The sequence below is a fragment of the Typopeltis vanoorti genome, chromosome 8, assembly GCF_054136105.1.
Source record: "Typopeltis vanoorti isolate ZY-2024b chromosome 8, IOZ_Tvanoo_1.0, whole genome shotgun sequence".
Lineage (NCBI taxonomy): Eukaryota > Metazoa > Arthropoda > Arachnida > Uropygi > Thelyphonidae > Typopeltis > Typopeltis vanoorti.
In genome coordinates, this window is record NC_143556.1 from 146,609,888 (window position 1) to 146,635,763 (window position 25,876).

General features: G+C 35.2%; 1 protein-coding gene across 1 annotated transcript in view; it reads left to right on the plus strand.

Moving 5' to 3' along the window:
- The window catches only part of LOC150104413 (peptidyl-prolyl cis-trans isomerase-like), a 162,233-nt gene that overhangs the window by 95,951 nt on the left and 40,406 nt on the right, over positions 1–25,876 (plus strand). Inside the window, exon 3 of the mRNA XM_090396478.1 lies at positions 12,004–12,189. Within this exon, the coding sequence (XP_090252604.1) occupies positions 12,004–12,189 (186 nt within the window). The remainder of the gene's footprint in view (positions 1–12,003; positions 12,190–25,876) is intronic.

Genomic DNA, 25,876 nt, shown 5'->3' on the forward strand with positions numbered 1-25,876 from the left:
ATCGTGGGAGGACCAAACTATCAACACAATATCTATTGTGCTAAGTGATATGGGAGACTAAAGAAGTGGTTGCCAATCAAAGAGAATAGCATTTTAAGAGCAGCAGGAGAGGGGAAAGTGATGAGAATCAGAGAATGAGTATACAGGATGGATAGGGAAACTAATGTGGAGAGTGAACAATGGAAGTAATAATGAATGCTGAGAGGGTCAGCATTTTAAAGAGATTATCAGAATCCAAAGGAAAATGGGGGTACGTTATGCTAAAGAGGAGGGATTAAAGTTTGGGTGTTGAGGAGATAGCATATAAATGGAATAGATAGGACTATTATAGACTCAGACTGAAAAATGAATTACTGCATTTGTTTATGAATGCCAGATGTATCTGAAATAAGGAAAGAGATGAATGTGTTATACATATAGTTGGGTCACCTGAAAATCATTTTAAGTCGAGCACCATTCAAGCATCTTTGCTTAATTTTTTTTTGTAAAAAAGTAGCTCAATCAAATGTTTAGACCAGTGGTCGCCAAAGTGGTCGATATTGACCCCCAGGGGTCGATATAACATTGTTAGGGGTTGATTCGGGCTCAGGGGTCAATAGAAAAATATAAGACATCATTGTACTGGTAATATTTAATTCGGTTAACTTGGATTACCTCCATCCTGAATGACAACGCAATTAAGAGTGAATCGTGGGAACAGTGACATGAATAGGACCTGTAAGATGGAGCAAAGTCGTGAAAATAGTTACGGAGGCCAATCAAATAGGCCAAAATGATGTAATTACCAATAAACGGATGTCGGTGGTTCCCGCCCAGGGGCAGCGAGATTGCAACACATGCACGGTTGCTTATTTACTTATACTTACACATATTCGATCCCAGTCTCATTTTTGCACATCAACATACAAGTGAGCGTTAATGTTCTAAAATTCATCAACATACATATTTTAATTCAATCGTTATTCATTCATGAACTAAACTTCTCTATGTTGAAGAGTTGAGCAGGGCTGGTAGCTTTGTACATCCTATAGAAATACGTGAGTAGGTATATTATTTAGACTTGTTACTTTTGCTTACTGACTTCAATTTTAATTATTTTGTTACAACCCCATTAACCACAATGGCAGCTTCAGATTCTAAAAAGAATTGTAGACAATATTCGTTAGAATATTTGAAACTTGGGTTTATCTTTATTAAGAAACAAAACGAGGCTTATGTTTCTTCTTTGTGAAAAAAACTTTTAGTAACGATGCAATGAAACCAGCAAAAAGATGAAGGATCATCTTCAAAGACTCCATCCTGATAAGAAAGATAAAGATCTTGACTTTTTTAAAGAACCGAAAGAGAAATACACACATCAACTAACTATAAAATCATTTATGAAAACACCTGCCAAAGCTGACAATAAACAAGGATTAAGTCTCCTACAATATTTCTTTTAATATAGCAAAAAAAGGAAAACCATATACAATTGCAGAGGACATTGTTATACCCGCAATCAAAGAAGTAATTGAAACCATAATGAAAAAAAGATTCTAGCTTTGTTTTAAAATGCTTACCATTGAGTGCAAATACCGTGAAATTGGTGAAATGGCTGAAGATGTAGAAAAAACTGTAGTATCAGAACTCAAAAATAGTAAGTTCTCCATCCAACTTGATGAATCTACATTCGATAGTTCTTCTATTCTTATGGCTTATGTAAGATATTATAGTAAAACCAAAAATCAAATTATTGACAAATTTTTATTTCCAAAATATCTTGAAAGTGGTGGAATGGGGTTGACAATTTTTCAGCGATTGGAGGAATATTTAAATAAGTATGATATTCCATTTACTAATATAACAGCAGTAGCCACAGATGGTGCACCTGCAATGGTGGGCCGTTATCGAGGTTTCGCTGCCTTTCTGAAAGAAAAAGTTCAAAGTGTACGTACTATTCACTGTGTGTTGCACCGAAACCATTTGGTGGCAAAAACTCTCAGTGACGAACTGCATGATACTCTAAGAGTGTGTATAAATCTATTAATCAAATTAGAGCTTATCCTCTTAAATAGCGATTGTTTGCCAAACTTTGTGAAAAAAATGATGAAGTATCAAACCAATTATTCTTGCATACTGAAATCAGATGGTTGTCTAGAGGTCTTCAAAGATTTGTTGAGTTGTTCGATTCAACCTTAGAATTTCTTACAGATGTTAATTTGTTTTGAGTGATGAACTGAAGAGAAATAAGAATCATATTTTCTACTTGGCGGACTTATTTTCAAAATTTAATGACGTAGAGACCCATCTACAAGGTAAAGATGTCACAATTATTCAAGCTCGGACGATTCTTTTAGGCTTCCAAACTAAATAGCCTTATTTAAATCATCATTATTACAAAAAAGATTTTCAGTACTTTTTGAATCTATGGCAGTTGGAAGTAAAAGATGAAGACTTAGAAATATACACAAAACATCTTCAAAATTTGAGCAACGATTTTAAATTGCGCTTTGCAGATTTTGAAAACATGCACATTCCAGATTTGGTTATCACGTCATTTCCTGCAGATATTGAAAATATCGAATGTAACTTACAAGATGAACTTATTGAATTGTCAGTTGATCTTGAAGCTAAGACGCTTTTTAAAAATAGGATTTTAAGTTTCTTTGGACGAATATAAATATTGTAGAAAAATATTCAAAACTTTCTGAAGTGGTAATATCCAAAACTCCCCTTTTGCTTGCATTTCCTGATTTCAGCCTTGTTAATTCCATTTTAACAAAACCAAGAAATAAGCTAGATATAGAATTCCGTGGCGATTTAAGGCTGAAACTTACTCATTTTGAACCCAACATTGCTAATCATGTCAAGAGTCACGAAGTACACCCTTCACGTTGACAACATTAGTAAATTGTATACTAAGTTAATAAAAGTCTTATTTTCATATATATAAGGAAGATTCTATTATTGTTATTTTTTTATCTAAATTAAATTTTATAATTTATATATTATTTATCCCTCCTATTCAAATTCATTATTATATTGACGTCAAGCCAATATAATAATGTATACTATATCAAACATACAATAAACACTGTAACTATAAAATAAACAATCTAAAAACTCACATAAGCGTCTTTTTTTGCTTGTCCTATTATAATTACGTAATAGTAAAGTAGAGGGGGTCGATAAAAAGTCGAGAAACTCTTGAAGAGGTCGACAGTCAAAGAAGTTTGGCAATTCCTGGTTTAGACATTAAATAAAAATTTAAGCAATTGATTTTTATTAACTTTGATGATATTATCCTCTAATATAACTTATACTGTAATTTTTTTTCCCAAATTTATGCTAACTGATGGATGAATTGTAATTATTCCTATTGTTTATTGTATTTGCTTAATGCGATTTTGCTTAGCACACATTAACTGATGGATTAATTAATCTCGTTAAGTGAGGTTTTCCTGTAGTTGATATCAGGCACCAACACATACCAATCAGTAAACTATATTTCAACAGAACGCATTAAAAAGAAAACAGAATTGCTTAAGTCAGTAACCACATAGCTGACAGAAATGGTTAAAAAGCTGATACTGTACTTTGCACTTTCCCCCAGAATTTATGCCTTTCCTAAAACGGTATATAATGGTAAGGGTATATAACATAAAAATAACATACTACTATGGCCAACAGTTGAGAAATCAACAGCCATAATTACTACCTAGCCAAGAAACTAGCAGCAGCAGCACTCAAGGAATTGGTAGGTCACCCCCCCCCCACATAAAACACATGCACACACACAACACTTCATAAACAAAATTAAAAATTTCTATGAAGATTTATTATTATTATTGTATGGGCACCTCCATGGAGTCCTATGACTCATTGTGGGAGACCCAAACTATCAATGCAATTTCTATCATCCCTGTCCTTGAAACCATTAACAGACAGAGCACTTAAGACTGACTCAAGCAACCCATTCCATTCATTCAACACCCAATTGAAATATCTGTTCTTCATGTCCTTGCTAATCACACTCTTGACCAACTTCCATGGATGACCTCTTGTTCTGTTTCTTCACTTTCTTCACGTCATGGCCCTCTTTTCCCATGTCCTTCAATCTGGTCATTTTGACTTCCCTCAGCTGTCTGCATCTTTACTGCCTGCGTCTTTACCCTCTTTACCATAAAGGTGACCTCTTATGGGAATAGGTGCTTGGGAGAAGTGGGGAAAACATTGAGTAATCCAGTGGGGTGTGGAGAGGATAATGATAGGTATAGAAATATTGACAGTGCCTTGATTCTTTATACTAATACCAGGTTTATCCAGAATAAAGGAGATGAATTGGTGGTCCCGATAGCATCAGCCTCTCCAAAGATTATTGGGATCTTTGAGACGTGGTTAATGGAAGATGATATACCGATAGGAATGGAAGTGGCAGGGTATATAGTATTTTTTGACAGGATAGGAAGGGAAAACATAGTGGTGGAGTACTGCTTATAAGTGATGACTTATGTCCTCTCAGAGTGGAGGATTTGAAGGGCATTAGCACTAATGGTTTTGAAAGCATATGGTGTGAGGTAGAGGTAGGCAGGACAAGATATTTAGTGGGGTGTTGCTATAAGCCAGGGAGCATAGAGGATGAAGAGCAGGAGATGTCTAGGCAGTTGAGCTTGGCAAGTGCAAGAGATTTTAACTACAGCAGTATAAATTGGAAAGAGGAAACTGCATATAGTAATACGGGAATGAAATTTCTGAAATTCTTGAGAGACAAATGTCTTAGGAAACATGTAATAAGAGGAACATGAGGTTCAAGAGTTTTAGATTTGTTCATAGCATCAGAAGAGTTGACTATAACTGAGATGGCATCTCTGTCTTCATTTGAAGAGTGTGACCATGTGGTTTTGACTAAAAAGATGAATAGACATGCAGGAGTATCAAAGAGAAAGGATTGTATGTGGAATTATAAGATGATTACAACAGTCTTAGATATTAACCTAGGGTAGTTCCATGGAGGGAGGAATTAGAAGGGAAAGATTTCAGTGCTTAGGAACTTGTGAAGGACTATTTATTTATTTATTTATTTGTATGGCATGAATAACAAAACATGCAGTACACTACACTGTCACTTTAAAAACATATAAAATTAAAATTCATTTTAAAAACCAATAAAATTAAAAGGTTACATCCATATTGGTCAAATAGTTCATAGCTTCAGGTGTAGCTTAAAAAGTCCAATTTGTCTCCTGAATATGCTCTGAGATAACACTGAGTCACAATATGGTCCACAGTTTGTCTCTGAGCTCCACAATCACAACGCAGGGATGGTCGTTTACCCCATTTAAAAAGCATGTCCACACATACACCATGACCAGTTCGTATTCTATTAATCTGAGTCCAGGATTTTCTTTGGAGGTGTGAGCAAGCATCAAAACTTTCTTGTAATTCTTTGAGAGAAAATTTTGTGATGTCATCTGTCTGGCTCTCCCACTGTTCTTGCCACTTTTGCTTCAGGTCAAAGTTATTGTAGTAGTAGCTGGGCTAATTGTAGTGGTGGATATCTTGATCTGAATCGTCGTACACTTAATCTGGGAGATCTAAATGTATTGGTAAGGTTCTCCAAGATTTTCTTATACTCCTGTAAGAGAGCCTTAGTCCTGTGCAGATTCGGTGGAACGATGTTGCTAAGAGCTGGAAGTCAGTGCGTGGATGTTGATTTAATTGTGCCAGAGATCAGTCTCGTTGTATCATTTAGTTGGTTATCAACAAATTTAACGTGTGCTATTTAGCCACACACTGGTGAGCAATATTCAGCAACAGAGAAAACTAGACCAAGAGCTGTAATCTGCAGAATATCAGCTGTTGCTCCCCATATCGTGCCTATTAGTTTTTGTATTATGTTGTTAAGGGTTCTTAACTTAGCAAAAACATTTGTTATGTGTTGCTTGTAAGAGAGCATGCGGTCCAGGGTCATGCCCAAGATGTTTGAGCACGACCCTGGATTGAGCTGGAGCCTCCATTTTTTGTAATATTCACCTATTGTTTTCAAATCTTTTGTAAGTACCTCTTCAGCCTGACTCATGTTTTTGTGTTGAATGGCAATTATAGTGTTATCAGCGTAACAGAACTTATTATTATTATTATTCCTGACACCTCCAAGGAGTCCGAAGACTCATCGCGGGAGGACACCTACAGCTGTCTCAACCACTACACCGAACCTCTACTACGAATTGTCTCCATCTACACCATCTACTGCTAACTTCCACCACCACGACTGGTATTCTATGTCTGTAAATTGCATGTGTTCTGAAGGGCCGATTTGTCTATATGCAGGATGAAAAACCAGAGTTTCTGGGAGGAAAAACCCTGCTACCTTCGTATGACATCGGCTAACTCACCTTCGATTGAAAATCGTCCAGATAAAGATTCCTCCCGTCACGACGAGAATCAAACTTAGGAGGCCTATTCCAATTGAAGGGCGCAATGTACTGTCGTTCTTTCAATTGCACTATGGAGGCCCCAACTTGTGTGAGATTTTAGCAGGCAAGTCATGTGTGTATAAGTTATAAAGTAAGGGTGCCAATACTGACCCTTGTGGAAGACCATCATTAAGTTTTCGTTATCGGGACAGTTTATTCCTAATATAACTTGAAACGTTCAGTGAGCATGGAGGAAATTAATGTGCAGTCCATTTACATGGGGCAATACTAAGAAATTTGTATATAAGACCTTCATGCCATACTGTATCATAGGCTGCTGTTAGATCCAAGGAGACAGCTGATGTTATTTCTTGCTTCTGAAATCCAGCTTCTATGTATGATGTTAAAGTGAGCACTAGATCACAGCAACCATGTTTTTTTCTAAAACCAGCTTGTTCAATCGGGACATGCTACATAATCGGTATGGACAATCTGTTGTACAGAAGGCGTTCTAACATTTTATAGGTACAACTCAATAAAGCAATAGGTCTGTAACTTTTTGCCTCTTGGGGTGGTTTTCCAGGTTTAAGAATAGCAACTATTTTTGACTTCTTAAACTGGCTAGGTAGTCGGCCAGTCAATAATATATCAAAAAAGAATTCACAGGAATTAGAAGGGAAAGATATCAGTGCTTAGGAACTTGTGAAGGACTATTTATTAGCAGCAATAGCAAGCTGTATACCATGAGTGAAAAAAAGAGAGAACACAATTTGGTGTAAAGTGGATGACAAACAATATCAAATGGGAACTACAGGTAAAAATAAAAGAATTTATGGAAGAGATATAAGGAGAGGGGTAGAGAGCAGATGCATGAAGAATATAAGACTCAGGCCAGGAGAGTGACTAGTATGGTAAGGAAGGCAAAACTGGAATATGAGAAGAGATTGGTCCTGAGATCCAAAAAAAATCCTAAGGAAATTTTTCACTGTGTGGCCAGTAGGTAGAAAAATGATTGTGGAAGAATGACTGTTGGATTAAATTGGAATATAGTGACTGATTGTGGAGTTGTTCAGTGAACAACTTATTAAGGTATTTCATCCTGGCAAAGTAGGTTTTAATACTAGAGGGGAAAGGGCATGTTTGAGATTTAAAAGAAGTGCAAGAAGATAGTGTGTTTCAAATAAGTACTCTGGATGTCAATAAAGCAATGGGACTGGATGGGATTTCACTACAGATTTTGAGAGAATGTTCTAAAGAGCTGACAGCTCCATTGGCCTGGCTTCTCAATGAGTCTGGCAATGGGAAAGTACCCAAGGAGTGGAAGGAGGGTAAGATGTGCCATTGCATAAGAGTGGTAGCAGACTGGAAGTTTCAAACTATAGACCAGTTTGTATTTCATCAGTAGTTAAGATTTTGGAGAAAGTAGTAAGGAATCATTTACAGCGTTGGGTAGATGAGGGTAATGTTATCTGTGAGAGTCAGCATTTGTTAGGGGTGCTCTAGGTTTAGCAATATGATTGCCTTTCATAATAAAGTGAAAAGAGAAGTTGACGAGAGAAAGGCATATTTTGCCATTTTTTGGGTTTTACAAAGGTGTTTGACAGGATACCACATGATAAGCCTGATATTTAAGTCGCAACACATGGGTTTAGATTTCAGGTTAGTGAACTGGATTCCAGATTGGTTATCTGATAGGTATCAAAGAGTTGTATCAAGGTGGGAGAAGGTTACAGGTCGCATTACTGGTTCCACAGGGACCAGTAATGAGACCTGTATTGTTTAACCTTTATATCAATGGATTGCAAGGGGATATTCAGTTGTTTGCAGGTGGTGTGAAGCTGGGAGGGGTTATTAGTAATAGTGCAGATGTGGGTAGCCCTGCAGGAGGATTTGAATAAAATGTCAGTTTAATGCAACTAAATTTAGTCTTGAAGTTTGGGATACATCAATAGGAGGCTGCATACTCTGTTGCAAGTGGGAGAGACAAAGGATATGGTGACAATGATTGATAGAAACTTGAAATTCAGAGAACATGTTGCAAAGGTGGTGAAGGTAATCTAGAGGATTTCTGCAATACTGAGAAGAATGCTGACCTGCAGAGATAAAATAGTTGTCATTACATTATATAAAGCTCGATCAGACCACACCTAGACTATTGTGCTTGAATTTAGTCCCCAGGATTTGAAGGGGATAAATTAACAGTGGAAAGAGTGCAGAGGCAGATAACAAAGATGGTATCAGAACTGTTCAATGTTAGTTATGAAGATAGGCTGAGAGAATGTGGACTGCGGAGTTTGTTGTATAGGAGAGAGACAATATGATTGAAACTTTTAAACTGTTACAGGATTGACACTGGGGAGTTCTTTCACTTGGTGAAACAGGGGGAAGGAGCAAGGACAAGGTGCCATTCCTAGAAGTTACAAAAGGAAGCTGTGAGCAAGAGGGTGAGGAGTGGTTTCTTTGTGTGGAGGGTGGACCAAAATATGGTCATCATTTATTCATGTATGAATAGGGGAATTATATACAGAAATATTGGTATTTGTAAAGACGAGCTTGGATTTCCAGATATTAGATTTTTACAGAATTGAAAAGCCTTCTGCTTTCTTTTCACTATGTCAGTTAGAACATGCATGTATGAACCAAATTACTAAAAATCATTTACTTCTTCAAGAATGTGGTCATTTAGCCTGATATTTCCTTCTTTTTTCTGTTTAGGAACTTTAGTTTTACTGCTATTGACTGCTAACACAATCAGTGTTGCATTTTCATAAATTATTTAAGTGGTTTTGGGCAGTCTGAATGTTAGTCAGTCAATACAACATCATCTGCAAAGCAGACTGCTTATGTGGGTTTGTCCTGCTGAATCTTTAAGTTATTCCGAACTCATTTTCTGTGAGTGAATACATAATCAAGGGTAATAATGAAAAGATATGGTGCCAAAGAATCTCCCTGAAGAACTCCATTGGAAATAGGAAAGCACTCAGTCATCTCTTCATTAACCATTACTTTTGCATGATAGTTCTGGTACATGTTGGAAGTTTTTTTTCACTTGGTTATACCATAAATTAAAAGATACCAAGAAATTATATATTTGGTTTAATGCTTTATCCAAGTGTAAGCAAACAAAGTTTGTGCCTGAAGTATTTTCAGGATTGGGGCAACTCATATAGAAGCTAATGACCTCACATCACTTGCCTTAGTATCCCACATTGCACAGCACGTATCCTTGCAGACATGTATAATGCTATGCATTATGGGAAGGGTCACTGCCCAGACCGGTTTCAACCTTTATTGAGGTCTCATCAGTGGGAGCCAGACCCAGAGGTGATACTAAGGTTGAAGAAATGCAGGAGTATTTCAACTTTTTTTCAACATTTCAGCATTTTTTTACTTCAAACTTAGTATTACCTCTGGGTCTAGCTCCCACTGATGAGACCTCAATAAAGGTTGAAACCGGTCTGGGCAGTGACCCTTCCCATAATGTATAGCATTATACATGTCTGCAAGGATACGTGCTGTGCAATGTGGGATACTAAGGCAAGTGATGTGAGGTCATTAGCTTCTATATATGAGTTGCCCCAGTCCTGAAAATACTTCACGTGCAAACTTTGTTTGCTTACACTTGGATAAAGCTTGCCAGGTTGGCAGAGTGGTTAGCGTACCTGCTCTCCAGCCAAAAGGTTGTCGGTTCGAATCCTGCCGTGAGCATGGATGTTTGTGATTGTCTATGGAAATGCTGGTAGTGGTGGTGTTGGGCAGTAGATGGCGTTGGTGTAGTTGGAGAGAAGAGTTGTACAGTAGGTGCCCTCCCTCAATAAGTCTGGACTCCCTGGAGGTGTCGTAATAATAAAGGATGAAATCAAGTATATAATTTCTTGGTATCTTTAATTTATAGTTCTGGTACAGTTCTTCTATTGCTTTATTTTCAAGGGTTATGCCATAACTGAGAATTTTGAATAGCCTTTTATTGATTGAATCTAAAGCCTTTGAGAAATTAATGAAGTTTAAGATTAAGGAAAGGCTTTTATCTCTTGCTCTTTCTAAGACAGTTGATGTGTTCAACAGTGCTTCTGTTTCTCAAGAAACCTGCTTAATTTTTGAGTAAAAGAGGTGTTACACATGGTTAAATTTGGTTTAGAAACATCTCATTACAGATTTTCAGTGTAGTAGGAAGCAATGCGATTCTTCTAATTTTCTGAGTTGTTCAGATTGCCATTCTTGGGTATTGGTATAATTAGGCCTTCTCTCCATTGGGATAGAATTGTGGATGTAGCTCAAGTTGTATCAAAGATATTTAACAGTTGCTTTCAAAGCTCTTTTCCTATATGTTTAATAACTTCTGCTGTTATACCATCTAATCCAGGTGCTCTCTCAAAACATGGTACAAACATTTTTTTTTCTTTTCTTTTAGGCTTGCACGGTGATCCGAGTACATTTTTGAAAATTATGGAGACAACTACCGTGTTTGAGTAAAACTTTAGTTTAATATAACTAAACTCTACATTCGACGTTTTGACCTTTATTAAGGTACAAATTAAGATAAAAAATATGTACATGATTATGGTATAAATATAAATTCAAGGATGCATGTGCAATTCTTATCTACCAAACGTCCCAAGGATTTGGATGGATGACCCATACTATCTGAAAAAGAACAATTCACATAATAAATACTAGAAGAAAAGAAATTTAATTGGCTGATGACGTAGTAACCCTCCTCTCAGACAATGAACAGAAACTTAAAATAAAAAGACTAAGAAATTAGTAATTACTGATGTCGTTTTTCCAGTATAATGATGTTTTTTTTTTTCCACACTAGAAGTCAGGCTATGGGCAACAGCTGACCAAAGCAGTTATTCTCAGCCACTGTAATATGTATCAGTATAGGCTGTGATAAAATGTGTGCATTCCTGAAGATGACCTTGAATAAAATAAAATTTGTTGTTTTGACCTTTAATTCAAATTCTTTAACACAACAGCATCTCCATAATTATTGATAACGAGGGCTATGTTTGATAGTGAGGACTTCCTACAATAAATCATTGACTACAGGAAGATTTAATGCTAATAACAATAAATGTCTGCAATGAATAGCAAGAAACAAAACAAGTTATTTTATAAAATTTTTTCTAGTTTTGAATATCTGGCAAGATTATATAACCCCCGTCAATGCAAACTCTAAACCTATGGTAACATTAGTGCTGCAGACAGGCTACAGATTTTTAAAATTTTTATGTATTTATAATCCAGAAACCCTGTGCCACAGACCACACAAAACAGGGAAGTTTCTCGAGCTACTTCAGGCTTCCAAGGTGAGGCAGCAGTCTCATACTGTGCATTAAGTTCATCCCCTGTCTAAAGATAGTCATAAACATCCATGACCGCAATGGAATTCAAACCCATAGGCTGTTGATTGAAGAGCAGATACACTACTCACTGTAACAGCCAGGCTGGCAGTTACCCATGATGTTGAAATCTCTTACTTAAGACTACAATTTAAGAATGCAATTTTAAATTAATAGTTTCTATTCAAATACAAATAACCGTTTTCAGCTAATATATATTTGTACTACAGAAACTGTCAAATTGTTCTGGGTTTAATTTTCAGAAAACTTTAGAGCACTCTGTACTGGTGAAAAAGGTTTTGGCTACCAAGGTAGTACATTCCACAGGGTAATTCCCAATTTTATGTGTCAGGGTGGAGATTTTACAAATCACAATGGCACAGGAGGAAAGTCTGTTTATGGAAGCAAGTTTGAAGATGAAAACTTCACTTTGAGACATACAGGACCAGGTATGCAGCAGTAACTTCAATTCTCATTAAATATTTTAAGATAAGTTTTCTTAACACTATGTAAAGAGCTTTGTAGCATCTTCACAAATTAAATTGTTTTTATTAAATAATATTAGATACAGATAATTTTTACATAAATATGGATTTGATGGCTGACTAAGTGGTTATGTAACAATGCTTCTCAACCTTCAATGATTTAGGTAAATATGTAGTTCAAGTTGAGTAAATTATTAATGAAAATATTCTTGAAAAATTACAATTTTATTTGAATTTTACACAGAAAACGAACAGTTTCTAATGAATGCTGTGTATACATCAGTAATATGATGAGCCTCCTTTGTTCCACTCATATTTTCCACAGTTTGTGATGAGTCAGGTATTTTGGATCATTTTGATCAGACCTACATGTAACAATCCAGTTCTGGTACCATTATTGGATGCAGGTCTGGCTTGCTCCTGACATTTCTGTTCTGGAATTGAACATAAATGTTCAATTATATCACTAAACTGCATCTGCATATATCAATTATATCAATAAACTGCATCTTCCAGAAGTCTTGTGTAACCCATGAGCATTCATTCTTCCAACACACTATAACCACTTTGTGGTTATAGCAGCCATATTCCATTGTATAAGTCTCTGATCAGACCACACTTGGACTATTGTTCTCAGATTTGGTCCCCAGGATTTGAAGGGGATAAATTAACTGTGGAAAGGTTACAAAGATGGTTTCAGGACTGTACAAGGATAGTTATGAGGATCGGCTGAGGGAATGTGGACTGCATAGTTAGGTGGATAGAAGAAGGAAAGGTGATATGATTGAGACTTTTAAACTGTTGAGAGGTGGTTACAGGGTTGACACTGGGGAGTTCTTTCGCTTGGTTGAACAGTGGGAAGGAGTGATGACAAGAGGCCATCCCTGGAAGTTACGAAAGGAAACTGTGAGCAAGAGGGTAAGGAGTGGTTTCTTTGTGTGGAGGATGGTTGAACTGTGGAATGCATTGCCTGATGGAGTGGTTGGAGCGAGAACGGTCAATGAGTTTAAAGAGTGGTATGATAGACTTTGTGTTTCTTAGGGGGGGGACCTCCCCCTCGATGAGTCTTGACAGACTATGCTCTTAGGTAGGACCTCCCACGATGAGTCTTTTGACTCCATGGAGGCCTGAATAATAATAATAATTATCCTGACTGGAAAAGGGTGCAGCATGCTTTGTTATTCCACAATGAATTTGAAATGCTGTATAGATCATTTACAACGTCAACGTGGTCTCTAACCTCATCTGCACTGTTAATTTTGTTTTTATGTTTGGCTTATTGCATTCTTTCTTCAAAGAATTGCCTGTGGATGGACCGTTTAAATTTCTGACTGCTTCTGCATCAGACCACTTAGGTTTCTGTACTTACTGAGTACTTTTTTCTTTTTAACCAGTGTCATGCAGAAATATTACTACAATACCTTTCAAGGTCCACAAGTTCTCCAGTCTGTCTTATAGCAGTACAATGTGTGTGACAAAGATATACATTGCAGGCGTAAACTTCTGTGGCTAATTGGTTCAAAAGACATATTTCGGTGATTACACCACATTTTTTTTATTATTCAGTTCTATAAACCACTGAAATAATAGTTCCCGACAAGTTTCGTAAATCGTAGGATTTACATCTTCAGGGGCTAAATAGTATAACTTAAAGTTTAAACAAGAGAATTAATAAATACAAATCATAACTGTCTGGCTATTCATAAAACTCAAATAGCAGAATGCAGATATATAACATTATTCACGTTGAACAATACTGGATGATGTCACGTGTGCTTGTTCTTGTTCATACAGTCCGAGCTCCGATTGAGGTAGATTTTTTTATTAGAGCTGACCACACTTGATGGAGAATTAAACCTTGATTTTTATTGCATTGGGTTGGGTTTTTTAGCATATTAGCAGCTTCTTTAAATTTTCTTATATAACTGTTGTTTGCTATGTATGATATCGTTGTTTTTTGCCAGAGTACATAGTGTCCAGTGGAAGTGGTATGGAAAGCAAGACCCGTTTTTTGTTCTCTTTTGTATTGTACATCTTTTTGGTGTTCAGCCATCCATATTTCTCCAGATCTTCTTGTCTGTCCTACGTAGCAAATCCTGCAAGAGCAATGGATTTTGTAGACTCCTGGTTTTTTAAGAGGATGATGAGGTGGTTTTGGTGGATGTAGGAATCTTGAGATTTTCTCCATAGGAAGGAAGGCTACTTTTATGTTGTGTTTGTTCATTAATTTGGCTAGCTTGTCTGTAACATTTTGATATAAGAAAGCGAGATTGCATTTTTGTAATCCTGTTTTATTGTGTTGTTAGCTGGAGGCATTTTAAGGATTCTCTTGATGGTTTTTGTTTCATATCCATTCTGTTGGAGGATTTGTGTTAAGTATTTTAGTTCTTCATTACATCTTTCTTGTGTGCTGGAGATATTGTATGCTCTGTCTCAAAGAGTTTTAATTAAGCTTATTTTTGGTGAAGGATGGTGGTGTGAGGTTGCATTGAGAAATCTTCCAGTGTTTGTAGGCTTCCTATATACTGAGAAGGAGAGTTTACTTTCTTCATTAACTTCTAATAGAATATCCAGAAACGGAAGTTTTTTATTTTTTTCTTGTTCTAAAGTGAATTTTATGGTGTTGTGCAAATTATTGAGATAATCTTTGAAATTGATAAGTTCATCTGTTGTTCCACTGAATATGATGAAAATATCGTCCAGATAGCGTAGCCATATATTTGGTTTTTTATAGTAATTCTTAAGAGCATTCTTTTCAAATTTTTCCATAAATAGGTTTGCTAATACCGGTGATAATGATGAACCCATGGCAGGCCTTCTTTTTGTTCCCAGATTCTATCTTTATATGTGAAAAAAGTATTGTTTATATAATGTTTAAAAAGATTCAAGATGTCCGGAGGGAAGAGGTCTTCTAGGAGAATCAAAATTTCTTGTCTCGGGACGTTTGTAAACAAGCTGATAATGTCGAGACTTGCTAAGATGTCTGTTGGACCAATATGTATATCTTTCACTTTTTCTATGAAATGTTTACTATTTTTTATGAAGGAAGATGTTTTTCCTATATGTTGTGAGATCATGTTGGTGAGGTATTTCGCCAAGTTGGAAGTCAGTGAATCTCTTCCATCTACTATTGGTCTTAAAGGTATATCTGTCTCGTGGATCTTTGGAACACCATATATTCTTGGTATCAAAGGATGTTTTGATTGTAAGCATTTTTTAAGTTCTTCCGTCCAGAGAGGCACTTTTTTTATTAGATCGTTTGTTTTTTTGTGTGTAGGCCAAGTCGGATCTCTGTCTGTGGGTTTGTAGGTGTTGGTATCTTCCAGGAGACTTTTCATTTTGTTATCATATTCTGTAGCATTTAAAACGACAGTTGCGTTGCCTTTATCCGCTTTTATTATGACAATATTTTTGTCATCCTTTAAATTTTTAAGGCAAACGTATTCATTGTAAGGTAAGTTCCCACGAGGTAATCTGCTTTTTAATAGTAAAGCTGTACTTTCTATGCGGATAAGATCTGCCGTGTTGTCCGGTAGATTTCTAATTCCTTTTTCTATTTGTGCTATGATATCAATTTTTGGAAGGAAATGTAGGGTTAAGGCGAAGTTAAAACCCTTGAGTAAAAGATTATTCTCCTCCTTTGTTAGGAGTCTCGAAGAAAGATTAATAACTACTTTTGAATGATCTAGTTGTTTTTTATGTATTTCTTTCTTCTGAAGGAGTACGTTGAACTTATTAATTAATCTATGTTTCTTCTGTTCTGAGATCGCTATTGCTTTGTTAAATGTAACACTATCGATGTTGTTCCATAGGTAGGATGGAAGAGATGTGGCCAATTCATTATGAAGATAGAATCTGGGAACAAAAAGAAGGGCTGGCCATGGGTTCATCATTATCACCGGTATTAGCAAACCTATTTATGGAAAAATTTGAAAACAGTGCTCTTAAGAATTACCATAAAAAACCAAAAATATGGCTACGCTATGTGGACGATATTTTCATCATATTCAGTGGAACAACAGATGAACTTATCAATTTCAAAGATTATCTCAACAATTTGCACAACACCATAAAATTCACTTTAGAACAAGAAAAAAATAAAAAACTTCCTTTTCTGGATATTCTATTAGAAGTTAATGAAGAAAGTAAACTCTCCCTCTCAGTATATAGGAAGCCTACAAACACTGGAAGATTTCTAAATGCAACCGCACACCACCATCCTTCACCAAAAATAAGCTTAATTAAAACTCTTCGAGACAAAGCATACAATATCTCCAGCACACAAGAAAGATGTAATGAAAAACTAAAATACTTAACACAAATCCTCCAACAGAATGGATATGAAACAAAACCATCAAGAGAATCCTTAAAATGCCTCCAGCTAACAACACAATAAAACAGGATTACAAAAATGCAATCTCGCTTCCTTATATCAAAAATGTTACAGACAAGCTAGCCAAATTAATGAACAAACACAACATAAAAGTAGCCTTCCTTCCTATGGAGAAAATCTCAAGATTCCTACATCCACCAAAACCACCTCATCATCCTCTTAAAAAACCAGGAGTCTACAAAATCCATTGCTCTTGCGGGATTTGCTACGTAGGACAGACAGGAAGATCTGGAGAAATACGCATGGCTGAACACCAAAAAGACGTACAATACAAAAGAGAACAAAAAATGGGTCTTGCTTTCCATACCACTTCCACTGGACACGATGTACTCTGGCAAAAAACGACGATGTCATACATAGAAAACAACAGTTATATAAGAAAATTTAAAGAAGCTGCTAATATGCTAAAAAAACCCAATGCAATAAAAATCAAGGTTTAATTCTTCATCAAGTGTGGTCAGCTCTAATAAAAAAATCTACCTCAATCTGAGCTCGGATTGTATGAACGAGAACAAGCACACGTGACATCATCCAGTATTGTTCAACGTGAATAACGTTATATATCTGCATTCTGCTATTTGAGTTTTATGAATAGCCAGACGGTTATGATTTGTATTTATTAATTCTCTTGTTTAAACTTTAAGTTATACTATTTAGCCCCTGAAGATGTTAATCCTACGATTTACGAAACTTGTCGGAACTATTATTTCAGTGGTTTATAGAACTGAATAATAAAAACATGTGGTGTAATCACCGAAATATGTCTTTTGAAAGATATACATATCAATGCAGTGATGATGATTAAGATTAATAAATAAAAATAAGAATCTTTACACATGGATGCTTCCATTTAGAAGATAAACTTGTATGACTCAAATGTAGTTAGAATTTTGGGCTTGCTTATTTGAAGAAAATTTATCTATTCTTATGTGTTTTGAAGTACCTAAACTCTAATAAAAGTTGAAAATCTACTTTCATAAATTTTTTTTTATCAATAACCATTTCACTGAGTTGCACATAGCATTTGAAGACTTTGATATGTTTCAGAAAGATAAATTATTTTTCGAAACTTAACTTTCTCTTAAGAGAGATCACCTTCTCCTCAGAGTTGCATTATTAAATCAGCCAATACTACTTCTAATTTAATAAACTTTAAAATAATTTCACCTGGTGGCAATTCCACATAGTTTTAAAGATACTGCCTTTCTTCCTGACTGATAGCATGGAAGAGGGATATCCAAAACCACCAAACACTATGTTTGGGAAAAATGTGTTTCATTTTTGTCATTTTAATGCAGCGGTGTCAGTGTAATGCAGCAAAATATAAAGTCTTGAAGTTTGGGATACATCGATGGGAGGCTGAATACTCTATTGGAGGAAGTAAGGGAGACAAGAGATCTGGGAGTGATGATTGATAGAAAACTGAAATTCAGGGAACATATTGCAAAGGTGGTGAAGGTAACCGAGAAGATTGCTGCAATACTAAGAAGGATGCTAACCTGCAGAAATTAAAGAGTTATCGTTCCATTGTATAAGACTATTGTTCTCAAATTTGGTCCCCAGGATTTGAAGGGAATAAATTAACTGTGGTACAGAGGCAGTTAACAAAGATGGTTTCAGGACTGTACAAATGTTAGTTATGAGGATTGGCCTAGGGAATGTGGACTGCAGAGTTTGGTAGATAGAAGGAGAGAGGTGATGTGATTGAAACTTTTGAACTGTTGAGAAGAAGTAGTTACAGGGTTGACATTGGGGAGATTTTCACTCGGTGGAACAGCAGGAAGGAGCAATGACAAGGGGCCATTCCTGAAATTGCAAAAGGAAGCTATGAGCAAAGGGTGAGGTGTGGTTTCTTTGCATGGAGGGTGGTTGAACTGTGGAATGCATTGCCTGCATTCCACAGTTCAACAGTGAGAGCAAGAATGTCAATGAGTTCAAGGAGTGGTGATAGACTTTGTGTTTCCTGTGGGAGATCTCGCCATGGATCTCTCACAATGAGTCTTTTGACTCTATGGAGGCCTGAATAATAATTTCTCACACCTAGTCAAATATGAAGAACTCTCACCATTTCAGACAGCATTTATGTCTATTCTAAACAACTAAATAATACTTTCTTTTTTTTTTTTAATGTATCTGGCCTTGGTAAAAATGCAGTAATACAAATGTTTATATTCTCACATTTTCAAGGATATTTTTAGTTAAGAAAAATATGAACATCTGAAACCACTTGATTTGATTTTTAAATTTTCAAGGAACTTGTTGTGCAGCATTCCACAATATATTGGTTATTAGGGGGGAAAAAACAAACATCCGCTTGCATAAACTAGCTATGAAACTCGAGAATGAACAAAGAAAATTACAAGCTCAGTTTCATATACATAATATAAAATGAAGTGCAAAGCTAAACTAATCCAAAAGAGATTTTAAAAAATAATGATATCATAACAGTTAATATATTGAATACATGAATTAAAACCAAAATGAATAATTTCCACTCAGAATAAAAAGAAAGGAATACTTAATATTATAAACATGACAGATATGGATCTTAATATAAGCATACAATAAACATGAATTACTTCACACACGACTAGTGTAGGATGCTTCAAGCAGAACATTGCTTCCACATCATTTGATTTTTTACTGAGCATGTACTTAATGTCATAATTAAAATGAACATTCCTTTACTATGGTAGAAAGGCAGATTCTTGCAACTCATAGATAAGACAGGAACAACTTCAGCATTTCTATGCAAGAGTAGCTATTTTCACAGTATAGTCATCCCTTGACTTACATCTGTGATTGCATAAGGGAATAAATAACATTTTCAACTATACCTGATGAACAAGATACAAGCTAACGTAAAGTATAAAGGAAACAAAACACACGTCTTAAAAGGATTATTTTACTGATTACATTTTATTTATTTTTACTTTATTTATTTTATTTGTAATCAGTAAAATAATCCTTTTAACACGTGTTTTGTTTCCCTAATTTAATTAATATCATCATCATACGTATCAAGGATTTAGGCCTAGTATGGCCTGTTACGGCCTTAGAAGTCATCGTTTAAGAGGACGTCCTGGTTTTCTTTTTCCTAATGGCTTGTAATTTAAGGCTTGTTTTGGTAATCTTTCTGTTTTCATTCTTTGAACGTGTTCCATCCATTTATGTTTATATTTTTTAATTTTTTCAATTACTGGTTCTTGGTTTAATTCTTTCATAATATCTTCGTTTCTTTTGTGATCAAATAGGGTATACTTTGCAGTTTTTCTCATAAACTTCATTTCTGCTGTTGTTAATCTTTGTCTTTTTGTTTTATTGTCCAGATTTCGCTTCCATACATTAAGACTGGTAGGGCTAATGTATTGTATACTTTTAGCCTGGTTTGAACTAGGTTTGGTTTAAATATAGAGTTAATTACTCCTGTTATTTTTAAATATTTTGCAATTTTTATGTTTATATCTTTTTCAATTTCATAAGTGATCATACATCCTAGGTAGTTAAATGAATTCACCTGTTCTAAGATCTTGTTATCTAATACTATTTTAGTTCTTGCTGGATCTTGTCCTTTAAAGGCCATAGTTTTTGATTTTTCCGTTGATATTATCATACCATAATCTTTGGATATCTCATTTAGATTTAAAATAGCTTTCTGTAAGTTATCTTCAGAATTTGTAATTATTATTTGGTCGTCTGCAAAGAGGAGAGTGTTTAAGTTAACTGTAGGTGAAAGTTTAATTCCTTGATGTAAATTTTTACTCCATTTTATTATTATTTCATTTAAGTAGATATTAAAAAGAGTTGCTGAGAGGGGACATCCCTGTCGGACCCCTTGGTTTCTCTCTCTCTTGTATATGATAGCTCATGATTTAATCTTATTTGTATTTGATTATTTTCATATATACTTGTGACAGCTTTTAGGATATTATTTGGTATTTGTCTTTCGTTTAATATGTTAAATAATATGTTTCTTTTAACTTTGTCAAATGCTTTTTCAAAGTCAATAAATGCAATATGTGTTTCTAAATTATATTCTCTTCTTTTCTCTATTATTAATTTTAGGCAGAAGGCTGGGTCTATACATGTCCTTTTCTAAATCCATTTTGTACCTCTAGAATAAAGTTTTCGGAATATTTCATTAGTTTGTTATTTAAGATTCTGCTGTATATTTTGTAACATGAATTTAGTATACTGATACCTCTATAGTTTTTAGGGTCATCTCTATTACCTTTCTTAAAGATAGGAATCACAATTGCTTTTTTCCATTCTATTGGGGGGATACCAGTTGAGTAAATTTTATTTAAAAATAATAAGAGTCTTCCTTTGAATCTTGTTCCTGCGTATTTATATAGTTCTGAACCTAGCTTATCTTCTCCAGGTGATTTTCCGTTTCTTGTTTCTTTCAGGCTGATTCTTCTTCAGTTATTTCCTTTTCATTTTCGTTAATTGTTTGCCAGTTGTCTTTTTTAAAATATTTGTCTGTCCACAGTTCTGTGTAGTAATTTAGAAATTCTTCTAATTTCAATTCAGTGTTTCATTTTGTTTTCTTTGGTATCTGCATTTAGGTGTTTCAAAATCTTATATACATTGGGTCTTATTTTATATAAATCATGTTCTAAATTAGAAACAAATTTATTCCATGATTCTCTATGTCTTTTTCTGACTTCTCTTTTAGCTATGGCTCTTATTCTTTTATATTCTATTGCATCTTCTAATCTTTTACTGCTTAACCATTTGTGATAGGCTTCTTTTTTCTTTTTGATTATTTCTTTCATTGTATCATCCCAGATCTTCAGTTTTTTTCTTTTAATTGAATTTTTTGGTCTTTCCTAAGCTTTCATTTGCTGCTGCATTTAGTATCGTTTTTATATTAAGCCATTCTATTTCTATTTCTTCATTTTGTTTTATTTTATCTAGATACTAGTTAATTCTTTGTTCATATAGCCATTGTACATTTGTGTCATTCAATAGTCTAGTTTTATAAACAAATGTTTCAATTTTTCTTTCTGTTCTTGTTACTTGTAGCCATTTAGGTGGTAATCTTAATTTTATTTTAACAAGGAAGTGGTCACTGCTTATTTCATATCCTCTGTGAACTCTAACATCTAGTGAAAATTTTGATGTCTTTTCATTTAATATGAAGTAATCTAATATTGATTTTCATCCTCTTGCTGCCGAAGTATATTTATGTATGTCTTTATGATTTTATAGAAGGAATTCATTATTTTTAGGTTATTATAAACTACAAAGTCAATCAATTTTTTACCATTTCTGTTTAGAGTGTGTTCTCCATGTATTCCTATATTATTATTAATTTTCGTGTTTCCATTTCTTGCATTTAAGTTTCCTGCTAAAATTATGTAATCATTTTTATTTATTTTATTATATATGTTTTGTAGCTGATTATAAAAATCAATATTATCCTGTTCTCTTCTTTCTTCTGGGGCATATAAACCAATTATTGTTAAATAGCCTCTATCTCTTTTTATTCTAGCTTCTATTATTCTTTCATTCCATAATTTATGTTTTAACTGTTTTGAAAGGGAGTTATGAATCCAAATCATGACTCCTGCTTGTGCTCTTTGGTCTCTGTCGACTCCACTGTATATCACATTAAAATTTAATTAATATGAGTAAAGTAAAAAGGTTTCTATTTAGCAACAATGCATCATGCGCAGTGGCAACCTCCCTCAGCAGTTGGCATGTGTATTCAACATGCCAATTGCATGTGTAATTGGGAGGTTTTTAGGCGGTTCAACAGTTTCCAGGAAGCTATGTCGAGCATTGATCCATCAGTTGGATCAATGAAGTAGCGTTTGGAGGGAGAAACATGACCTTGATCTTGGGGTGAATATCACTGATGTATGGTGGATGACCTGGAGCATTATCTAGAATTAATAAAATTTAAAATTTTACATTTTCTTTCGCACAATAGCTTTTCATTTTACTGCATAACAGTTGATTAAGGCACCCTCAAACAATTTTTAAGTCATCCATGACTCAAATATTACTTCTTATTGTTACTCTGATAATGAACTGGAAGAGTATGTTTCTTAATGTTTTTGAGGGCTCGTGGATTCTTGCTACGCCATATCACAAATGGTTTCAGTTTATATCCAGCCATGTTACTTACCCCATCCCCAATAGCCGAGCATCTTCCATGTGGTGCCCACTTGGACTGGAATACTTGGAAAAGCCTCAACAGACTGCAAACAAAACCTCATCAAATGGGGCCACCTCACTGGCACAGACAATTGTGAGTGTGGGACAATCCATTCCATGGAACACCTTCTTTCTTGCCCCTTTCTTCCATCACCTTGCACAAAAGAGGACCTTATATCCTGCACAGAAAGAGCAGTTGATTGTACAAGATACTGGAGGAACATTTGACCATATTTATTGTATATAAGTTATGTATAGTTTCCTTTTTTTCATATTTAATTATTATTTCCCTGTATAATTCATCTACCAAATCTAAGCTGATCTCATTGTAATGTATCCTAATTTGTTGTAAATCATGTTGTATACCACTTACTTACTACTGTACCACTTGTGTTTGGATATGAAATAAATAACTGATGGATCAGGGAGTTCTTGCAGTGTTTAAGGCTTATCATTTGTGGAGAACTTTTTCACAAGCCATTTCTACCACTGAAAGAAATGATCACGCAAGCAATTCTGGAAACATTCAATGAATTATCATGCTATTAAAAATATTGCTATGGCCTGGGACAAAATGACCTCTCAATGTATGAGTGGCACATGGAAAAAGACATTAAAAAGTTTTGACACTGAAGCAGCCTATATCCAAACCAAATGAATTCCATTACTAGATCTACAGCAGATGTAAGCAGACTTAACCTACACTGGATAGCACATAGCACACTGGATGTGTGCTATGGAAAGCTTTTAGGAAATCTGTGCTATTTCACACTTTGACATTTCCAAGACTGGTAGATTTTTTTTTGAAAGCTTTTTCACTTGGTTATATTATAAATTAAAGATGCCAAGAAATTATATTCTTGGTTTCATTCCTTATCCAAGTGTAAACAAACAAAGTTTGTGCGAGACGTCACTTTACAACTGAGCCATTTGTATATAGAGGCTAATGACGACATCAATTGCCTTAGTATCCGATAATGCTATGCATGGGAAGAGCCACTACCCAGATAGTGACAGGTCTCGTTAGTAGGAAATATGATTTCTACATTACTTCAACCTTGGTATCACTTTTGGGTCTGGCTCCCACTGATGAGAATAAATAGTGAATAAATAGATAAGGTGTGGTGTATATGTTAAGTTCTGCTGTAAGAGAGGACTCACTGGAACAACAGTTATAGACTCTGTCGGTTAGTTTTAATAATACCACATGAGGGTGATCTGAAAAGTTCACGGCCTAACAATGAAAAAACAAATTTATAATTTCAAAATTATTTTTATTTTTCAACATAATCTCCCTTAAAACTAATGCATTTATTCCAGCGATGCTCTAGCGCCATTATCCCATCCCTGTAGTGGTTCTCAGGAAGATCTGCAAAATACCCCTCCACAGCTGGAATCACCTCTTGATTCTTTGAGAAATGATGACCAGCGAGGAAGAGTTTTAGTTTTGGGAAGAGATAGAAGTCAGAGGGAGCCAAATCTGGGAATAGGGTGGATGTTCCAACAATTCATAGTGCAGATCCCTTAATTTTCCCATTGGCAAAACACCTTTGTGGGCAGATGCATTGTCCTGGTGAAAGATGATTTTTTCTTCTCCAAACCGAGTCTTTTCTCACGAATTTTTTTGTCTAGTCTGGTTAATAGATCGGAATAATATTCCCCAGTTATTGTTTTAGCCTTTTCAAGATAATTAATAAACAAAATGCCTTTAGCATCCCAAAACATCGATGCTATGACCTTTCTTACTGATGGAACAGACTTTGTCTTCTTTGGCTCTGAACAACCAGCTTCTGTCCACTGTTTTTACTGCTGTTTGGATTCTGGTGTGTAATTGTGAATCCAAGTCTCATCCATAGTAATAAATCAATGCACAAAATCACTTTTATTCTTGTTAAAAAGCTCCAAGCACTGTTCAGAGATTTTTGTGCAAGTGCATTTTTGATCTCCTGTGAGCAAGCACAGCACCCATCTTGCGCAAAGCTTTTTCATTTGCAATTCTTCATCCAAAATATATCCTGCACGTTCTTTTGAAATGCCTATAGTCGCAGCAATTTCATGCACTTTGACTCACCGGTCATCCAATACCATATCGTGCACTTGATCAATGATTTCTGGTGTTGTTACACTTTTTGGATGTTCTTCACGTGGATCATCTTCAAGGCTGGTACAGCCATGTTTAAACTCGGCAGCCCATTTCTTAATTGTGGAAAACTAAAGAGAAGAGTGCCCATAAACTTTTATGAACTTTATGTTGAACGTTATGAACGTTAAACTTTCTTTTACAAAGAATTCTATACCTGAACAATACTCAATTTTATCCATTTCAAGGGATACAGACAACACTTTTGCTTCAGACAGCTGTAGAAAACAAACTACTTGATAGAATGACTTGCAATTTCACATGGATGCTTATGACAGATGTACCAACTTAGAAAAAATATCTTGCCGATAGTGTTGCCATGTATGGTTGAGGCCGAGAACCTTTCAGACCACCCTTATATTGTTGAGAGTTGGGGGGTTGGTGATGAGAAAGCATACCCAATGATAACAGGGACAGTGACATTTTACCCAGTATTAAAAAGGACAGGTTACCATTGGGTAGGCTTGTTACCAAAGTGTCTAGAAAGGCTAAACTATTATTAGTTTCTTTTTTTCATGGTAAACTGGATTCTAGGTTGAAGACTATAAGGTGTGAGAAAAGAATCTAATGTTCTGGATCATGATACCAAATGGTGAACACATCAACATATCTTAACCAGACAGGTTGAGAGGGGCCATGTCAAGAGATTGTTTTTCAAACTATTCCATGAAAAAAATTTGCAGGAGAGAGTAAGAGGAAAGAATCCATAGATGTTCCCTCTGTTTATAACATTTGTGCTTCCAAGAGAAATATCCAGAATGCATAGCAAAGGAAAAACTTTTATGTTATAAGGTCTCATTTAAGGGAATATTGGTGAACAGTGAATTTATATCAAAGCTAACTAAAATATTAGTATCATTTAATGTTAAATTCTCAATGGAAGTTTTAAAATGGATAGAATTTGTTTATATAGGATGTGGTATGATCCGTGAGGGGGTAGGCTAATAGAGCTT